Source organism: Phocoena sinus, chromosome 11 (assembly GCF_008692025.1).
Source record: "Phocoena sinus isolate mPhoSin1 chromosome 11, mPhoSin1.pri, whole genome shotgun sequence".
Taxonomy (NCBI): domain Eukaryota; kingdom Metazoa; phylum Chordata; class Mammalia; order Artiodactyla; family Phocoenidae; genus Phocoena; species Phocoena sinus.
This window is the reverse complement of record NC_045773.1, coordinates 33,770,623-33,783,678: the sequence shown is the minus strand read 5'-3', so window position 1 is coordinate 33,783,678 and position 13,056 is coordinate 33,770,623. Positions and strand designations below refer to the sequence as shown.

General features: G+C 55.1%; 1 protein-coding gene across 13 annotated transcripts in view; it reads right to left on the bottom strand.

Moving 5' to 3' along the window:
- The window catches only part of WNT5A (Wnt family member 5A), a 48,329-nt gene that overhangs the window by 22,090 nt on the left and 13,183 nt on the right, over positions 1-13,056 (bottom strand). For 4 of the 13 annotated variants that reach the window (XM_032647535.1, XM_032647536.1, XM_032647537.1 and 1 more), the window contains 4 exons: positions 12,623-12,709; positions 12,388-12,509; positions 10,762-10,895; positions 332-465 (listed from right to left, as the gene is read on the bottom strand). In XM_032647535.1, the coding sequence (XP_032503426.1) occupies positions 332-465; positions 10,762-10,878 (251 nt within the window). In that variant the 5' untranslated portion in view covers positions 10,879-10,895; positions 12,388-12,509; positions 12,623-12,709. The other 9 variants (XM_032647534.1, XM_032647542.1, XM_032647547.1 and 6 more) reach the window with 9 other exon arrangements.

The window sequence follows — 13,056 nt, the reverse complement described above, 5'->3', positions numbered from 1 at the left end:
ATAGGCTTACAATTATTAGAGAAGTGAATTTCGGTTCCCCTTTATTACATGATGTGCTACAAGCATACCTCTGAACAAGGACCTCACAGAAAAAGGTCTGAATTTATAGGTTCTGATTCCCTATGGAGCTAAAGACAAGCTTCAAAGCATCAGCAAATTAAAAAAATGTTTTGATTTAAAGATACATATATATGTATATACATACCTGTATAAGATATACATATATATGTGGATTAGATAAATGCACCCAAACTCACGACTCAGCTTTAAATATTGCAGCATTATACAAACGAATCTTTAAATAAAAGAGTATGCACATAGAAAAACTTACCACCAAGAATTGCCTTCTATTACGACCTGGGCGAAGGAGATAAATATGGCCAAAGCCATTAGGAAGAACTTGGAAGACATTGCCCTTCCAGCCGTCCCCAAAGCAACTCCTGGGCTTAATAGTCCAATCGACTTCTGGAGAGGGAAGAAAGGAGCAGATGTTTATTGCCTCTCAGATAATTTTCAAGCATACAAGTTTAAACAACGGAAGCATCCGGGGTCTCTTAAGTTTACTGTTGATTGACTGCGCTTCTCCTCCGTGAGTTTTTTTGATGGCAAGATATAGGCAGTTTCTTTTTCCAAATTAATCCACCCACGCAACCTCACCAGGAAATCTGATTTCGCTGGGATCCTGCGCGCGGGGCACGCCAGCGATTACAAACATGTCTCAATGCTGTTGAGTCAAAACCCCGGTGCCAGGCGCTGCCTCCTTCCTGCTTGCTCGCGTCCCGCACCCCCTCGCTCCCCTCTAGTTCGCGCTGCGCTGAGTCCCTCCTCGGGAATTCACTCAGGAACCCGCTGCCACCCTCGTCCGCTCCCCGACCTGGGCAGAGCAACAAGTGGAGCCGGAATTAATTCCATGAGCGAGAGGAGCGCAAAGGCGAGAGGATCGCGCCGCCGGCGGCTGCGGAGGAGGCGGAGTGGCCGGCGCAGGGGTGGGGGGGTGGGGGCAGCACGCGGGGGGGGGGGGGGGGGGGGAGGGCAAAGGGTGGGGGGCGAGGCCCGCGGGAGCAGCGCGCGCGCGAGTGCCCAGCTGGGAAATGCGGCTCCGAATTAACATCGTCTGTTTCATAATCAGTTTACGGCCCGCTTTGGGGCCAGCCACTTCCAGAGGGGGAAGGGCAGCCCGGGTTTCCTTAGAACGCTCTTCAGCCAGACTGGAGGGGGGAGAAGGAGATGGGGGGGGGGGGGCACAGGGGATAAGGGGGAGAGCGAGCTGCTCTCCCAACCAAGGAAACCGGAAAACAATGCCCTCTCCCCTGCCTTCGGCCTCCTCCTTGGACTCAGTGTACCCCAGAGAAGGGATATACCCCAGAGGAAAGAAGGAGGTCCGGGTCCCGCTGTCCCGAGAGACGGGGTCCCTCGGCCCTCCCCGCAACCCTCCCCCAAATTCTGATTTTCTCACTCCCCCTACCGCCCCCCTCCGATCTCCACTCCTGGCAGCTGCCACGGAGAAAGGGGAAAGGAAGCCAAGAGGGACTCCAGTTTCCTTTGGTCCTGGTCTGGAGTTGACCATCTCTCTATCGCGACACCGTGAGCCTGGTCCTGGAACAGCGCTACCCCACCCTCCAGCCCAATTCAGACTTGGTTGGGTCAGTCCCGAAAGGTGAGGGTCCAAGGCGAGGCCAGAGCCGGTGCGAGTGAGCCCCCGCCGGCGGGGCCAGAGATGCTCCCGCGCCTCAGCTGAGTCCCTGCATTCCAGGGCGCCAGGGGCCCTTGGCAGCGAAGGTTCGCGTCGTGAAGAATTTCGGAGGCAGGGGGCGGCCTTGGAAGCTTCCGCTGCCGTCCTCCCCACTGGTGACTTCTCCACCTGTAGGCGGCGGCGGAGCGAGGCGGTGGCGGGTGCGGGTGGGAGGAGCGGGTTTCCAAAATCCCCTTTTACATCTCTGATAAGGGTAACCCGGCCGCGCCGCGCCGCCCGCAACCCCCGAGGGAGCCCCTTCCTCGGAAAAGGGAAGGTGAGCCTCCTCCAGGCGGCAGAACGGCCTGGCCTGGAACCTGCGCCGGAAAAGAGATCGAGGGAACCTAGGCAGCCGTGGAAACGCGAAGGGGCTCGGGAGCGCGCCACAGCTTTTCCCTGCCAGCCGCCCTTTTGGCCCAGACTCCTTGGGGCTCCTCGAGAGGAAATGCTTATGTGGTCCCAGTGCCCGCTACCCAGGGCTCCGCGCCTGTGTCCCACTCGTCCCTAAAACGCCGCAAAGCCCGGGGAGCATCCCGGAGAATAGAAACCTGGGGTTTCCCCAGCCCAGCAGAGAGAAGGCTCCGTCTTCCTCCCCACCCCCGCCCCAAGTGTCAAGTTTCCTCCAGGGGAGGGGGTTGGTTGCGAGGGCTGCCTTCGCGCACGGCCCAGGCTGCGAAGTCTCCTCTCCCCAGCGGCGGCCAGGACCGCGCGCGCACACATTCATACACACACTCACGCACATTCACACACTCACTCGTCCACAGACACACACGCTCCGACGTGCTTCCAAGGAGGCGGCAGAGATCGCTGCGGGCTGCGCGCACTTTCCGAGCTTCCCGACGGGCGGGGCGCGTGGGGCGGGGAGCGGGCAGTGGAGAAATTGGTAACAGATTCGGCGGATTACCGCGGATCTCTTTGTTAGAGGCGAAGCCACACAAACCGAACCCACTCTCGGCCCGACGACCCCGGGGCGAGTCCACTCGTTCACAGAATGGGGGCCAACTGGGAGCGGGCCATTTGGTTTCTGCGACTCGGGTCTCTAAGCTCCAGGCTGGGGGTAGGCCGGAGGTGTCCCAAAGGGGATCCGGCAGGAGAGCCCCGCGAGTCGCGTCTCCACTTAACCCCGCGTGCTTGGCCGGAAACACCTTGGCCCTCTTCCCGCTCCAATCCCCGCGCAACCCAGAAAAGGCCCCACAATTTTGAAAGACAAGGAACCCACAGCAAACTCACTAATACATCCACTACTCTGTAGGGTGGACGTCCCTGCCTGTTTACCAAGAGATCTGATCCGAAAAGAGTACGAATAAGACCTCTCCGGAGACTGTTAACACCGAGGGTAAAACAAAAGTTCTTGGGAGAAGCTGAGTTTACCAAAGAACGGACTAAAAGTTTTTGAACAATTTCAGAGCCCAAAGAAACCGACTTTGTAAGGATCCTTGGAATCTGTTCCTAGTGTGCGACAAGTAGGAGGGCTGCGGGCATTTGAGAGGTTCAAGCACAGGGGAGGCGTGAGGTGGGGGTAGGGCGTTCGTTCGCACGCCCTTGTTTCCAGCCTCAGAACAGATCCCTAACCCTTCTTGAGAGAGAGAGAGAGAGAGAGAGAGAGAGAGAGAGAGAGAGAGAGAGAGAGAAATCCGTCACACTAGTTTAGAGGACGTTTGGGGCAGCAGAAAGCTTCGGAACGCACGCGCAAACTCGCGCGGCACCCAAGTCCGAGGCCGGAGGCCACTAAAACGAAATTCCCCGGAGGGAGGGCGAAGATTCTGGACCGTCGGCCGACGGCGCTACCTCACTTGATCTGGGTATCCCCTGCCACCTCCACCCTCAGCCCCCACCCCCAGTCTCTGGGAGCGGAAATGATGGAGAAACTGGGAGGAAGAAATTAGATTGACCTGGGCTCGTGCTGGCGAAAAGCACAGGAAACCCCAAGAATCCCAGCTCTTAGTGGGAGATAAATTTTGTTTCCCCCCCACCTGCGATCTCTCCTGAAAGCACGGAAAGAGACGGCGAAAATTGCAGAAGAAAAATCAGTGGCAGCCACAAAATTGGGGCGTCCTGCCCAGGGAAACGCCGCTGAGGGAAGCAGGAGGGGATGATGGGCTGAAAGGAGGTCCGCTTTGGGGGAGCAGACAAGGAGCCAGAGCTCCGCCAAGGGTGCCTCGGGAAGTGTCCACAGCGCTGAGTGCTGGGGGGGCGGGGGCTGTGTGGAGCAGAGAGAGGAGGTGGAGGAGGGAGCTCCTTGAGCCCAAATCAGTGCAAGGAAGGTGTGCAGCCTCTGATTGCCCTGTCTCAGAACCGACACCAGGTCCGGTAACAGGGCCTATCCAAGGGAAGAACGGTGGCCAAGTCTAGTTCTGTTCCTTGCCTCACCTCATCCATCCCCAGACAAGGCTCTCCAGACTGCAAGACAACTCTCTCTCTGTCTCTCTGTCTCTCTCTCTCTCTCTCTCTCTCTCTCTCTCACACACACACAGATGCCACTTCCACCTTCCCACACAAGATGTCTAGCTCTCTCTAGCCACAGGCTCTCAACTCTGCCCAGAAGAGCTGTTTGTCGGCAGAAGGAGAAAGAAAATTAAAGAACACTTCAACCCCCACTCTTCAGAGGCAGTTTCAACTCCACTTTTTAATAGACAAGAAACAGACCGAGAGGGAGAGAAAGCACCACTTGTCCTCGACCACACGGAAAACTGGTGAGAGCTCCAAGGCCAGACCGGAGACTTCCTAGGGTGACGCTCCTGTTCCTTGCTATGCCCTGGAGAAGCGGTACCAATCCTTCTTCCACTTGCCCGAGCCCCATTTGCTGCGTCGCACCCTTGGCCCCTTCCTTATTAACGCAGCCGCCCAGTGCAGCTTGGCCTCTGGGGGCCTCCGAGGGCCCCTCCTGGGAGAGTGGGACCTGGTGATCTGAAGGGATGTGCTTGCAGAGCCAGAGGTGGGAGGAAGAGGCTAGCAGCTGCCCGCCGGCCCAAGGAACCGAGACTCCGAGACGTCCTACCTCAAGGCAGCCAACAGGGGGCAGCCGGTACCGCACAGCGAGGAAGAAAAAGACTTCAGGACTAGCTGAGCTCTGGCGCACCGTACTAACCCCTTGTGCACCGGAGAGCTCCGCTGAGCGGAGGGAAAAGCAAGGGACTCTTTGGCTGGGCCTCTTGGGTAGGGTCTTCCTTTGTGGAGACGGGCCTGGCTAAGTAAGGCTAGTATATCCAAGACCCGAGAACAACTGACCTTCTACTCCGCCCCAAAACACGCAGGGCACAGGTCCACACACTCGGACACACAATTTCCACTGCCTCCCATCGCCTGCGCGCTTTCTTTCAGCTTTGGCCCCTCGGAACTCCCCTGGCAGAAGTTGTCTAGAAACCAAATCTCCGCGTCTGGCTGGAGCAGCCTTGAACGTTGGCGGGAGGGCAGGGGTTGAAGAGGTGCGATCCCACCGCTGGCTCCAAGTGACTTCCAAACAGTAAGCTGTCCATTTAAAGAAAGACGAGGGAGGAGAAGGGACCCAGATGCCAGGCTGTGATTGGAAAGTAAAACAAGGCCACAGGGTCTCCCAAGTTTGGGGGTTTTAAAAACGGGTTTGTTTTTTTTTTTTTTTTTGGTTGGGGGGGGGGGGCTTGTTTGCTTTAGGAAACATCTTAATTACAATTCCAAGCTTATTTTCTAGAAAAACTGAAAAGGGGAGAGATCAAGAAAAATGAAAATAAGGATCGAAGCTTGGAGGACAGAGAGGAAAAGTTGTTCGGAAAATAGCAAGTTATACCGCAGGAAGAAATGTTAACTTTCTGTAAAAGTGAACTCTCGGTGACCCTCGGAGTGTGTGACTCGGCTTTAACATACAACTGACAATTAAAACAAACAAGAGTTCACAAACTGCCCCCCCGCCCGCTCTCCCAACGCGGAGGCCCAAACGTTTCTAAAGGACAAGGCAGATTCCGCGCAGGGGGCCGGGGCGCGCTCTCCCAGCGGACAGGATTAGAGCCACCACTGCCAGCCCTCCCCGCCCCCATCACTGGTGCAAACTGCGGAGCTCACCCAGTGGCAACTAATAATGCTAATAACGCGACCCCGTTCCCCGAGCCAGGGTGCACGCTGGCGCCCTGCCAGGCACTCTTAAAGGCACAGGGCCTGCAGCGCTTGGGTCCCCGGCTGCGTTGAGCTTGCAACCTGGCCTCTGGCTGCAGAGGGCGAGAGGTGCGCTGCTCGGCACAGTCGGCCCCTAGTCCAGCTTCACGGTCTCTCAACCAAGGGAGTCCCCTTCCCCTTCCTGAGCCCTGGCTGCACACCTTCTCGGTGCCCGCGCTTGGTAAATATTTGTTGAATTGAATCATTATGCTGTTACTGAAATATACAGAGTAAATTACACTCGCGTTTCTCAGGGCAAAAGGAAACTCATCCGTGAACCGCTGTGTTTCTGTCTTGTCTCTTCCCCACTTTTTCTCCAAAGTCTAAAAAGTTTGCAGAACGTTTGGTGGGACTAGGTCTCCTGGGAGGCCGAGGCAGTGCGCGGGGCGGGGGTGGGGGGGGGGTAGCGCGGCAGGGAAAGGGTAGGGGTCCCTGCCAGCTACGCGGGAGTTCTAGCCTCTCCAGGCATTAGGAGAACTGGGGGGGAGGGATAGGAATAGGTGGAAGGGGGGGCGGGATATTTAGTTAACTTCCAAAAGAAAAAAAAGTGGCGAGCGTCGGCGGAGCACAGAACACCTACCTTCATTGCGAGGGGGAGGGGGCGCGGGGAGGAAGTCGCCGCAAGACCGAGGGCAGCCGAAGAATCTGAGCGGAGCGGCCGGGTTAAGCCTGGAGGGACGATCCGGCGCAGAGCTGCGTGCTCCTCCAGGGCGCGTCGGGCAGGCTCAGGGGATTGGAGCCCAAGCGGTCACTGGCGTCCGAGTCTGGGTGCCTGAGCCGGAGCAGCGCTGGGATGCGTCCGTGAACCGAGGGGCGCCGAAGTCCGCCTGCCGGCAGCAGGAACAGGGCCCGGCCGGCGCGCAACAAGGGAGCCGCGGGTCCGGCGAGGGCGCGCAGGCGACTGTTTCGCGGCGAGGCGCTCCCTCTCCAACGTCCATCAGCGACGGCGGTAATTAGGGCTTTCCAACCCCAAATGTGGGCGTGATTGTGCAAAATACTTTACAACAAATAAAAAAAAAAATCTTCACAAGCGGGTGAAAAAAATGCCCCACAACTCAACTCTGGCCCGGGGCGGGGGGGTGGGGGAGGCGATCCGTGCGCCCAGGTGCCCCCAGTTCATTCACACCACGGATTCTGCAGACTCCTGGCGGCTCACGCCTCCTGATCTCCAGCTCCTCCTCTCCAAGTCTGTGGCCGAAACGTCTGCTTCCAGGCGCTGATCCTGCGGCCGCGAGTGAGTGTGTGGATGTCTGTGTACACACACAGACACACACCCAAACACACACACACCCACACGCACTGCAGCTTGGGGGCCACAGAACAATCAGGCGCGCGTGGGTTTTTCTCCGGGAGATGCCGCCGAAAATGCAGAAGTCGCCATCCAAGCTGCAAGAGTCAGCGCCAACTTTTGTCCTTTCATTTTAGGGTTTGGTAAAAAGGGGGAGCAAACTGGGTAAAAGTTGTCCCCGATAGTTCTGCCTCCAGTGGGTTCGGGGACGATGCGCGACTGCCCCAGGGGAGACACTGGCTCCCCCCTCCCAACCCCCTTCTTTCCCTCTTCTGGTTAATCCCCCTCTTTTCCCCGCCTTTCCAGGGCGAAGAGGCGCGCGGGCACCGCGGCCGTGGGGCTAGAGAGGGGCGAGGGACTCCGCGGCGGCTGTTCAGCTCCGGCGGTCCATGGCCGGCGTGGCTCCCCACCTCCTCGTTTAGCGCCGGGACGGAGGGGCGGGAGAGTGAGCAGGCAGGCGGCGGGCGGTCGGGGCACGGCGGCGGCGGGAGGAGCTCGCTCCGCAGCGGCCGCACGGAACCGGACTCCGGGCGGCGGAGGCGGCGCCTCGGAGCTTGCAGCAGCCTTCCACGCGATCCTGCGCCCCACAGACTGACCGACCGCAGGGACCACGTGCCCCCCACCCACCCCCCGGCCTCCCTCTGTCCCTCACTCTCTCCGGACTCCTCTTTCCCCTGGTGTTCTCAGAGGAAAAAAAAAAAAATTTTTTTTAAGTTTTAGAACCAAAGGCTGCTGGAAAGGGGGGGAGGGGAGGGGAGACAGAAAAAAACTCAACTTTGTCTTTGCGCATGCGTGCTGAGGCCGACCTATGACAAACTCTGCAGGATTTTAAAGCCGTACCACGAGCTGGGGTGCAGGGGGGTGGGATACACTCCCTGCTCGATCCCCCTGCTTTTGGCTCCCCATCCCCCAGGCGTCTGCTGAAAGAGAGAGGTCCGCTCCGCAGCCGCTGCCTGACCGCCGCCCGGCCCTCTGCTCTCCTTCCAAAACCGCCTACCCAATGGAAGCTGAACCCCAACTTCAGCCTGGACCCCTTGGCTCACCTGTCCAAGGCCGCTCGCACTGGGGCTGCACAGGGGGCTGTCGCCATGACACGGGATCTCTAGCAGGACCTCCTTCCCATTCTTAACCTTGGGGGAGGGTCCCTAAGCCCGGGGGCTGGAGAAGAGGACAGGCGCACACATCCTGCCCCACCCCCAGTGTAGGAGATCTGGGTGCTGGGGTGCGCGAGTGAGCATCTGGCTGCGACCCAACGCATCCAGAAGCGACCCGTGATCCTGCCGGGTTGCATCTTGGCTGGTCCCCTCAGGTGAAAAGACTGCGAAGTTCTGCAAAACCAGGTTCTGCAGGGCACTGCAACTTGCAGACACTTCCAGACACCTGTGGTTTGGGGAACCCCGATTGGGCGGGGTTGGTGGACGTGTGACCCCTACCTCCCGCACGCCAGGGGCGCCACCCACAAACAGTGGTTCACATTGGAGTGCAGTTCTTGTTCTCAGCCTTCCCCATCCTCAACCCAAGGTGGAAGACACACACACACACACACACACACACGCGCACACACACACACGCACACGCGCGCGCGCGCGCACACACACACACACACACACACACTGGATTCAATTTCTGCCATACATCTGGCATGCCCTGGACCTTAAAGCACAAAACCCTTGGCCTGGGTACTTGGGGCAGTGGCTGTTTTGTTCTTTCCATCCCCCACTCCAATCTCTGGCTGACCACCCCAGGGTGATGCTGCCCCACCCTCTGCAAGTCCCTTCCTGACCCTTACTTGTCCCAGCTGCCTGTACCCCTCCAGGGTCCTGGCCTTTGCTGGGCACACCAGAATGGCAGTGTGGGCTTCCCACAAACTGCAAGAGAAGCCCTGGCTTCCTCCAGGGACGATTTCTTTCACCAGGGGCGCATGCAGACTTAAGAAGGGGGAACCCAACTTTATCACAGACGCCCTTGGGACATCTCCCACCCACCTGAATCCCCTCTCCCTTCACATTCTCTAGGCCTTGACCACATAGTGGCTATTTTCCAATTTCTAATCTAGCCTTAGATCTGCCCACGGGAAGGAGGGTCTAAACAAAGAAGGGTCCCCTCCTGGCAAACTGCCCCTGGGCAGTCAGTGTCTCTCCGCAGTTCCCTCCCTCCAGCTCTTGGGCCCAGCGGCTGCAGCCTGGATTCTCCGGGCTGTGGGGAACACACCCTCCTCCTGGGCTGGCACCCCAGCAATGCTCCGCAGCATGGCTTCGGACCCAGTTCACCCACGGAGGCTCTGATAAGTGTCAGGAAGTAAGGTGACTAAGATAGAGTTCCCAAAGGGTGCTGAACTGAAGCCCCCCACGTGGGGGGCATCTGAGTGCTGGAGGTAGATGCTTATAAGATCCTATTCTGAGAATTTGCTCCAGAAACACTAGCTACCTAACCACAAACCTTTAAAAAAAAAAAAAAAAAGTTATATTCTGAATTATCGGAATAATTGCCGGCTTCTCTCTAATTGCCTTTGTTAGTTAGCCTTTGTTAGCCCCAAGAGTTTCATTTCCTGTTTTGCTGTCTCTCCTCTAGTGGGAACTGGTGCTAGGTTATGGTTGAGTGTAAACTCTGCAGTCTGGAGTTCCAGTCCCAAATCTGCCTCTTTCCAGCTGTGAAACCTTAGACAAGTCATTTAGCCTCTCAGAATCCTCTTAAACACACACATATGACAACACAAATATTGATTTTGTTACAATACAAACAAACAAAACCCAGAGAAATAGAATGACCTCGCCACACAGCAAAGAAAAACAGAAACCTGATGACCTACCTGGTAGGAGCGCAGTGAAAACGAAACAGATGACCTTGAAAATCAGGGGTGCAGTGAGAATGAACAGTGATGCTTCTGGAGAACTCAGCAGGGGTCAGGCACGCACTGGGCACTGAATACCTGCTACTCTACAAAAGCAGCTCTGAAAACAGGTTTTAAAGCTCCTTTGGTGGCAAAGCTGTACCTCCCATGACAAGATCATTTATAGTCTTAATTTATCCCAGTTGGAGTGAATGTTCGTACTCTTCACAGATGAAATATGAACGGTGTTGGGTTACCGGGTACTTCCCCAGACCTCACTGGGGCTATTTGCAAACTAAGTAATCATATGCCCCATTTTATCTTTCAAAAAAAAATTCCAAAATTTCCAACAAACCAGTCTATCCCCAAGCAGTTCAGATAAAGGATTGTGAATTTCATCTGATGAAATTAATATTGGGTGTGCTGAGATTATACCCCACTGTGAGGTTATTATATAACCTCTGTGACAGTGTTTTTCACGGCTGTAACTCCAGTGCCCAGAACAGTGCCTGGCACTTGGTAAGTGCTCAACAGTATTTGTTGAACGACCAAATGAATGCCTGAATGGATGAAGGGATTCTTTCCAGGGGAAAATGTCAAGGGAGACCAACTGTGAAATCCACTGAGAACCTTCAATCAGGTTCTGCTCTGGAAAGTCGGGCTCAGTTGTAAGAACCAGTCCCACCATGGGTGCTGGTTAATTTGGCTGTGAGAGGAGCAGACAGTTGGAAGGAGGCAAATGGCTGCCCCTTCACCTCCACCTTCAAATATTCTTGTTTGACCTACCTCCAATTTGTGGAACTCCATGGTTTCCCTTTGCAAACCGTGTGTGCATTTGGGTGTGTGCGCGCAGATTGAGTCATCTGCAGACACACTGGCAAGGCATCGCCATACTCCACTCATTAAAAATGCTTTTGAGTCTGTGGAACAAATAAATCAATATTTTTGGCTGCTCTCCCAACAGGGTTATTTCACAAAACAGAGTGCAAGATAAGGAACTGATGAACGATCGCATCCCTGTGCCGCCTTTCCCAGTGGGAGAAAGCAGGGCCTGGGTTGTCATTCTGGGAAAATCTACCCCCCTTTTATGCCCAGCAAATAATATTTTATGGCCCTAGGTTTATGGTGGTGTTTTAATGATCCGCTGTAGAAAGCGGTTTTCTCTCCGGTCACTAGAATTTGTCAAGAAGGGCTGGAGGCCGTAAAAGAGGGACGGGCCCCAGGGACAAACAGGCTCCATCTTCTGAAATAAACTAATAAAGATTTCCAAGATGTTTACTTCTCCACCTCAGAGTCAAGACCAGCCGGGCTGCCGGCGAGGGGCCCACAGATGGAGCACTAAACAGGACAAAGAGGCCGGAAGGGGGTCAGGGCTTCCTCACCACCGCATGGCCACAGTCAAAGTAATACCATCACATCGTGTTGCCACTGGCCACCGGCCTTGCAGGGAGGAAGGGACAGAGGCTCCTTTGAGGTTGGAGGACAATTTTGGACACTGGGCAGACTCAAGGAGTCTCTTTGAGAACCTCAGGCTCTCCTAGCACTGGCCTAATCACGGTGCTCTCCTAACTTAGAGCCCTCTTTATTTTTATAGTCAATGGTGCTTTTTTTGTGGGGTGGGGGGGTGGGGGGTCTGAATGGATGCTTTGTTCTTTTGAGTTTTAAGGGACATCGAGGTCAAACAGACCTAAGTCTGAATCTCCACTCTGCCTCTTGCTGACCAAGTAACCTATAGGGGTCACTTTCCCTTCTGAGCCCCAATCTCCTCACCTGTAAAAGGGAACATATTAGGGATGCTCCAACAATTGAGATAATGTACAGAAGGCCTCGGTCCAGCCTCTGCCTGTGGAGAAGACTGCTGTAGTGATTTCAACATGAGGAATATCTGTCCCTGGGTCTCTGGGGGAAATCCTGAGACAAATGAGTTGCCTGAGGAGGGTAGGGGTGGATGTGTGGGAAGAGGAGAGAAATGTGGTAGGCAATTATACGTGATCCGCCGGGTCTGCACGGTAGAACTCAATAAGGAGGAGGCTGATAAGTGCTGAGATAATAATGAGTAATGAATAATAGTAATGACTGCTGGTAACATTTATTGAGCTCTTATTATGTGCCAGATACCAGCTCCTGTCTGAACTCTTTAAATTCATTACTACTTCATGGGGTAGATCCTGTATTATCTGAATGATATGGAGAAAAGAAAGGGTTCAAAGAGGTCACAATTTCTATAAACCCAAGCTGTTCTAGTATTCAAACCCAACAGTTTGAACCCTGGTAATCTGCATCTAAATAACAGAGGCTTAACCACCATACTTTACCTATAAATAAAGAGAAAACCACTTTTTTAAAGGTATCTCCCTGATTCCCCAAATGTGCCCACACTTTTCCCCTTGGCCTCTCCCACATGAGGCTTACCTTAGTGGAAAGAGTCTTTTCCTGAAAGCTTCTGATTCACTCCACTAAGCCCCGAACACAAAAACCACCGGAATAAGCCACACCAGGAAAGTCTGATTCAAGTCCAGTTCAGTTTGATGGATCTGTCAAAGATTTGTCCTTATTTCATTCACTGGCGTGCCGTGAAGCCACGACTTCCCTGCCCTCATTCCACCAGCGCCGTCGGTAGTCAAAGCATCCATACTCAGCAACTCACCTTGAATGCTGACCTTGTCTGGACAACGTCCTCTGAATTCCCGGTTCTCTGAGAAGGCCTTGGCCTGCTGCTCCTCCTGTGTTATCCCTGACACGAGAGATGAGGACATGAGGGCTCGCCCTCCCCAGTGCAGCTCAGATCATAACACTCCCCTGCTCGAAGTCTTGCACGGACTCCCTACCTTACCAGATAAAGTCTAAACAAGTTGACCTGCCTGACAGCCACATCGTAATGCATCCTTCGCGCTTGCTGTTCCCGGTGCCTGGAAAGCTGTTCCTCCCGGCTGGGCACCCTCACTTCATTCAGGCCACCACCTCAGTGTACACATCCTAACCTAAGGGACCTCCAGCTCCCCCTGCCGGTGGTTCTCTGCATGATTTTCTTCTTCCATCCTGGTCTAAAATGAGCTCATTTCATCGGCATGCCTATTTCTT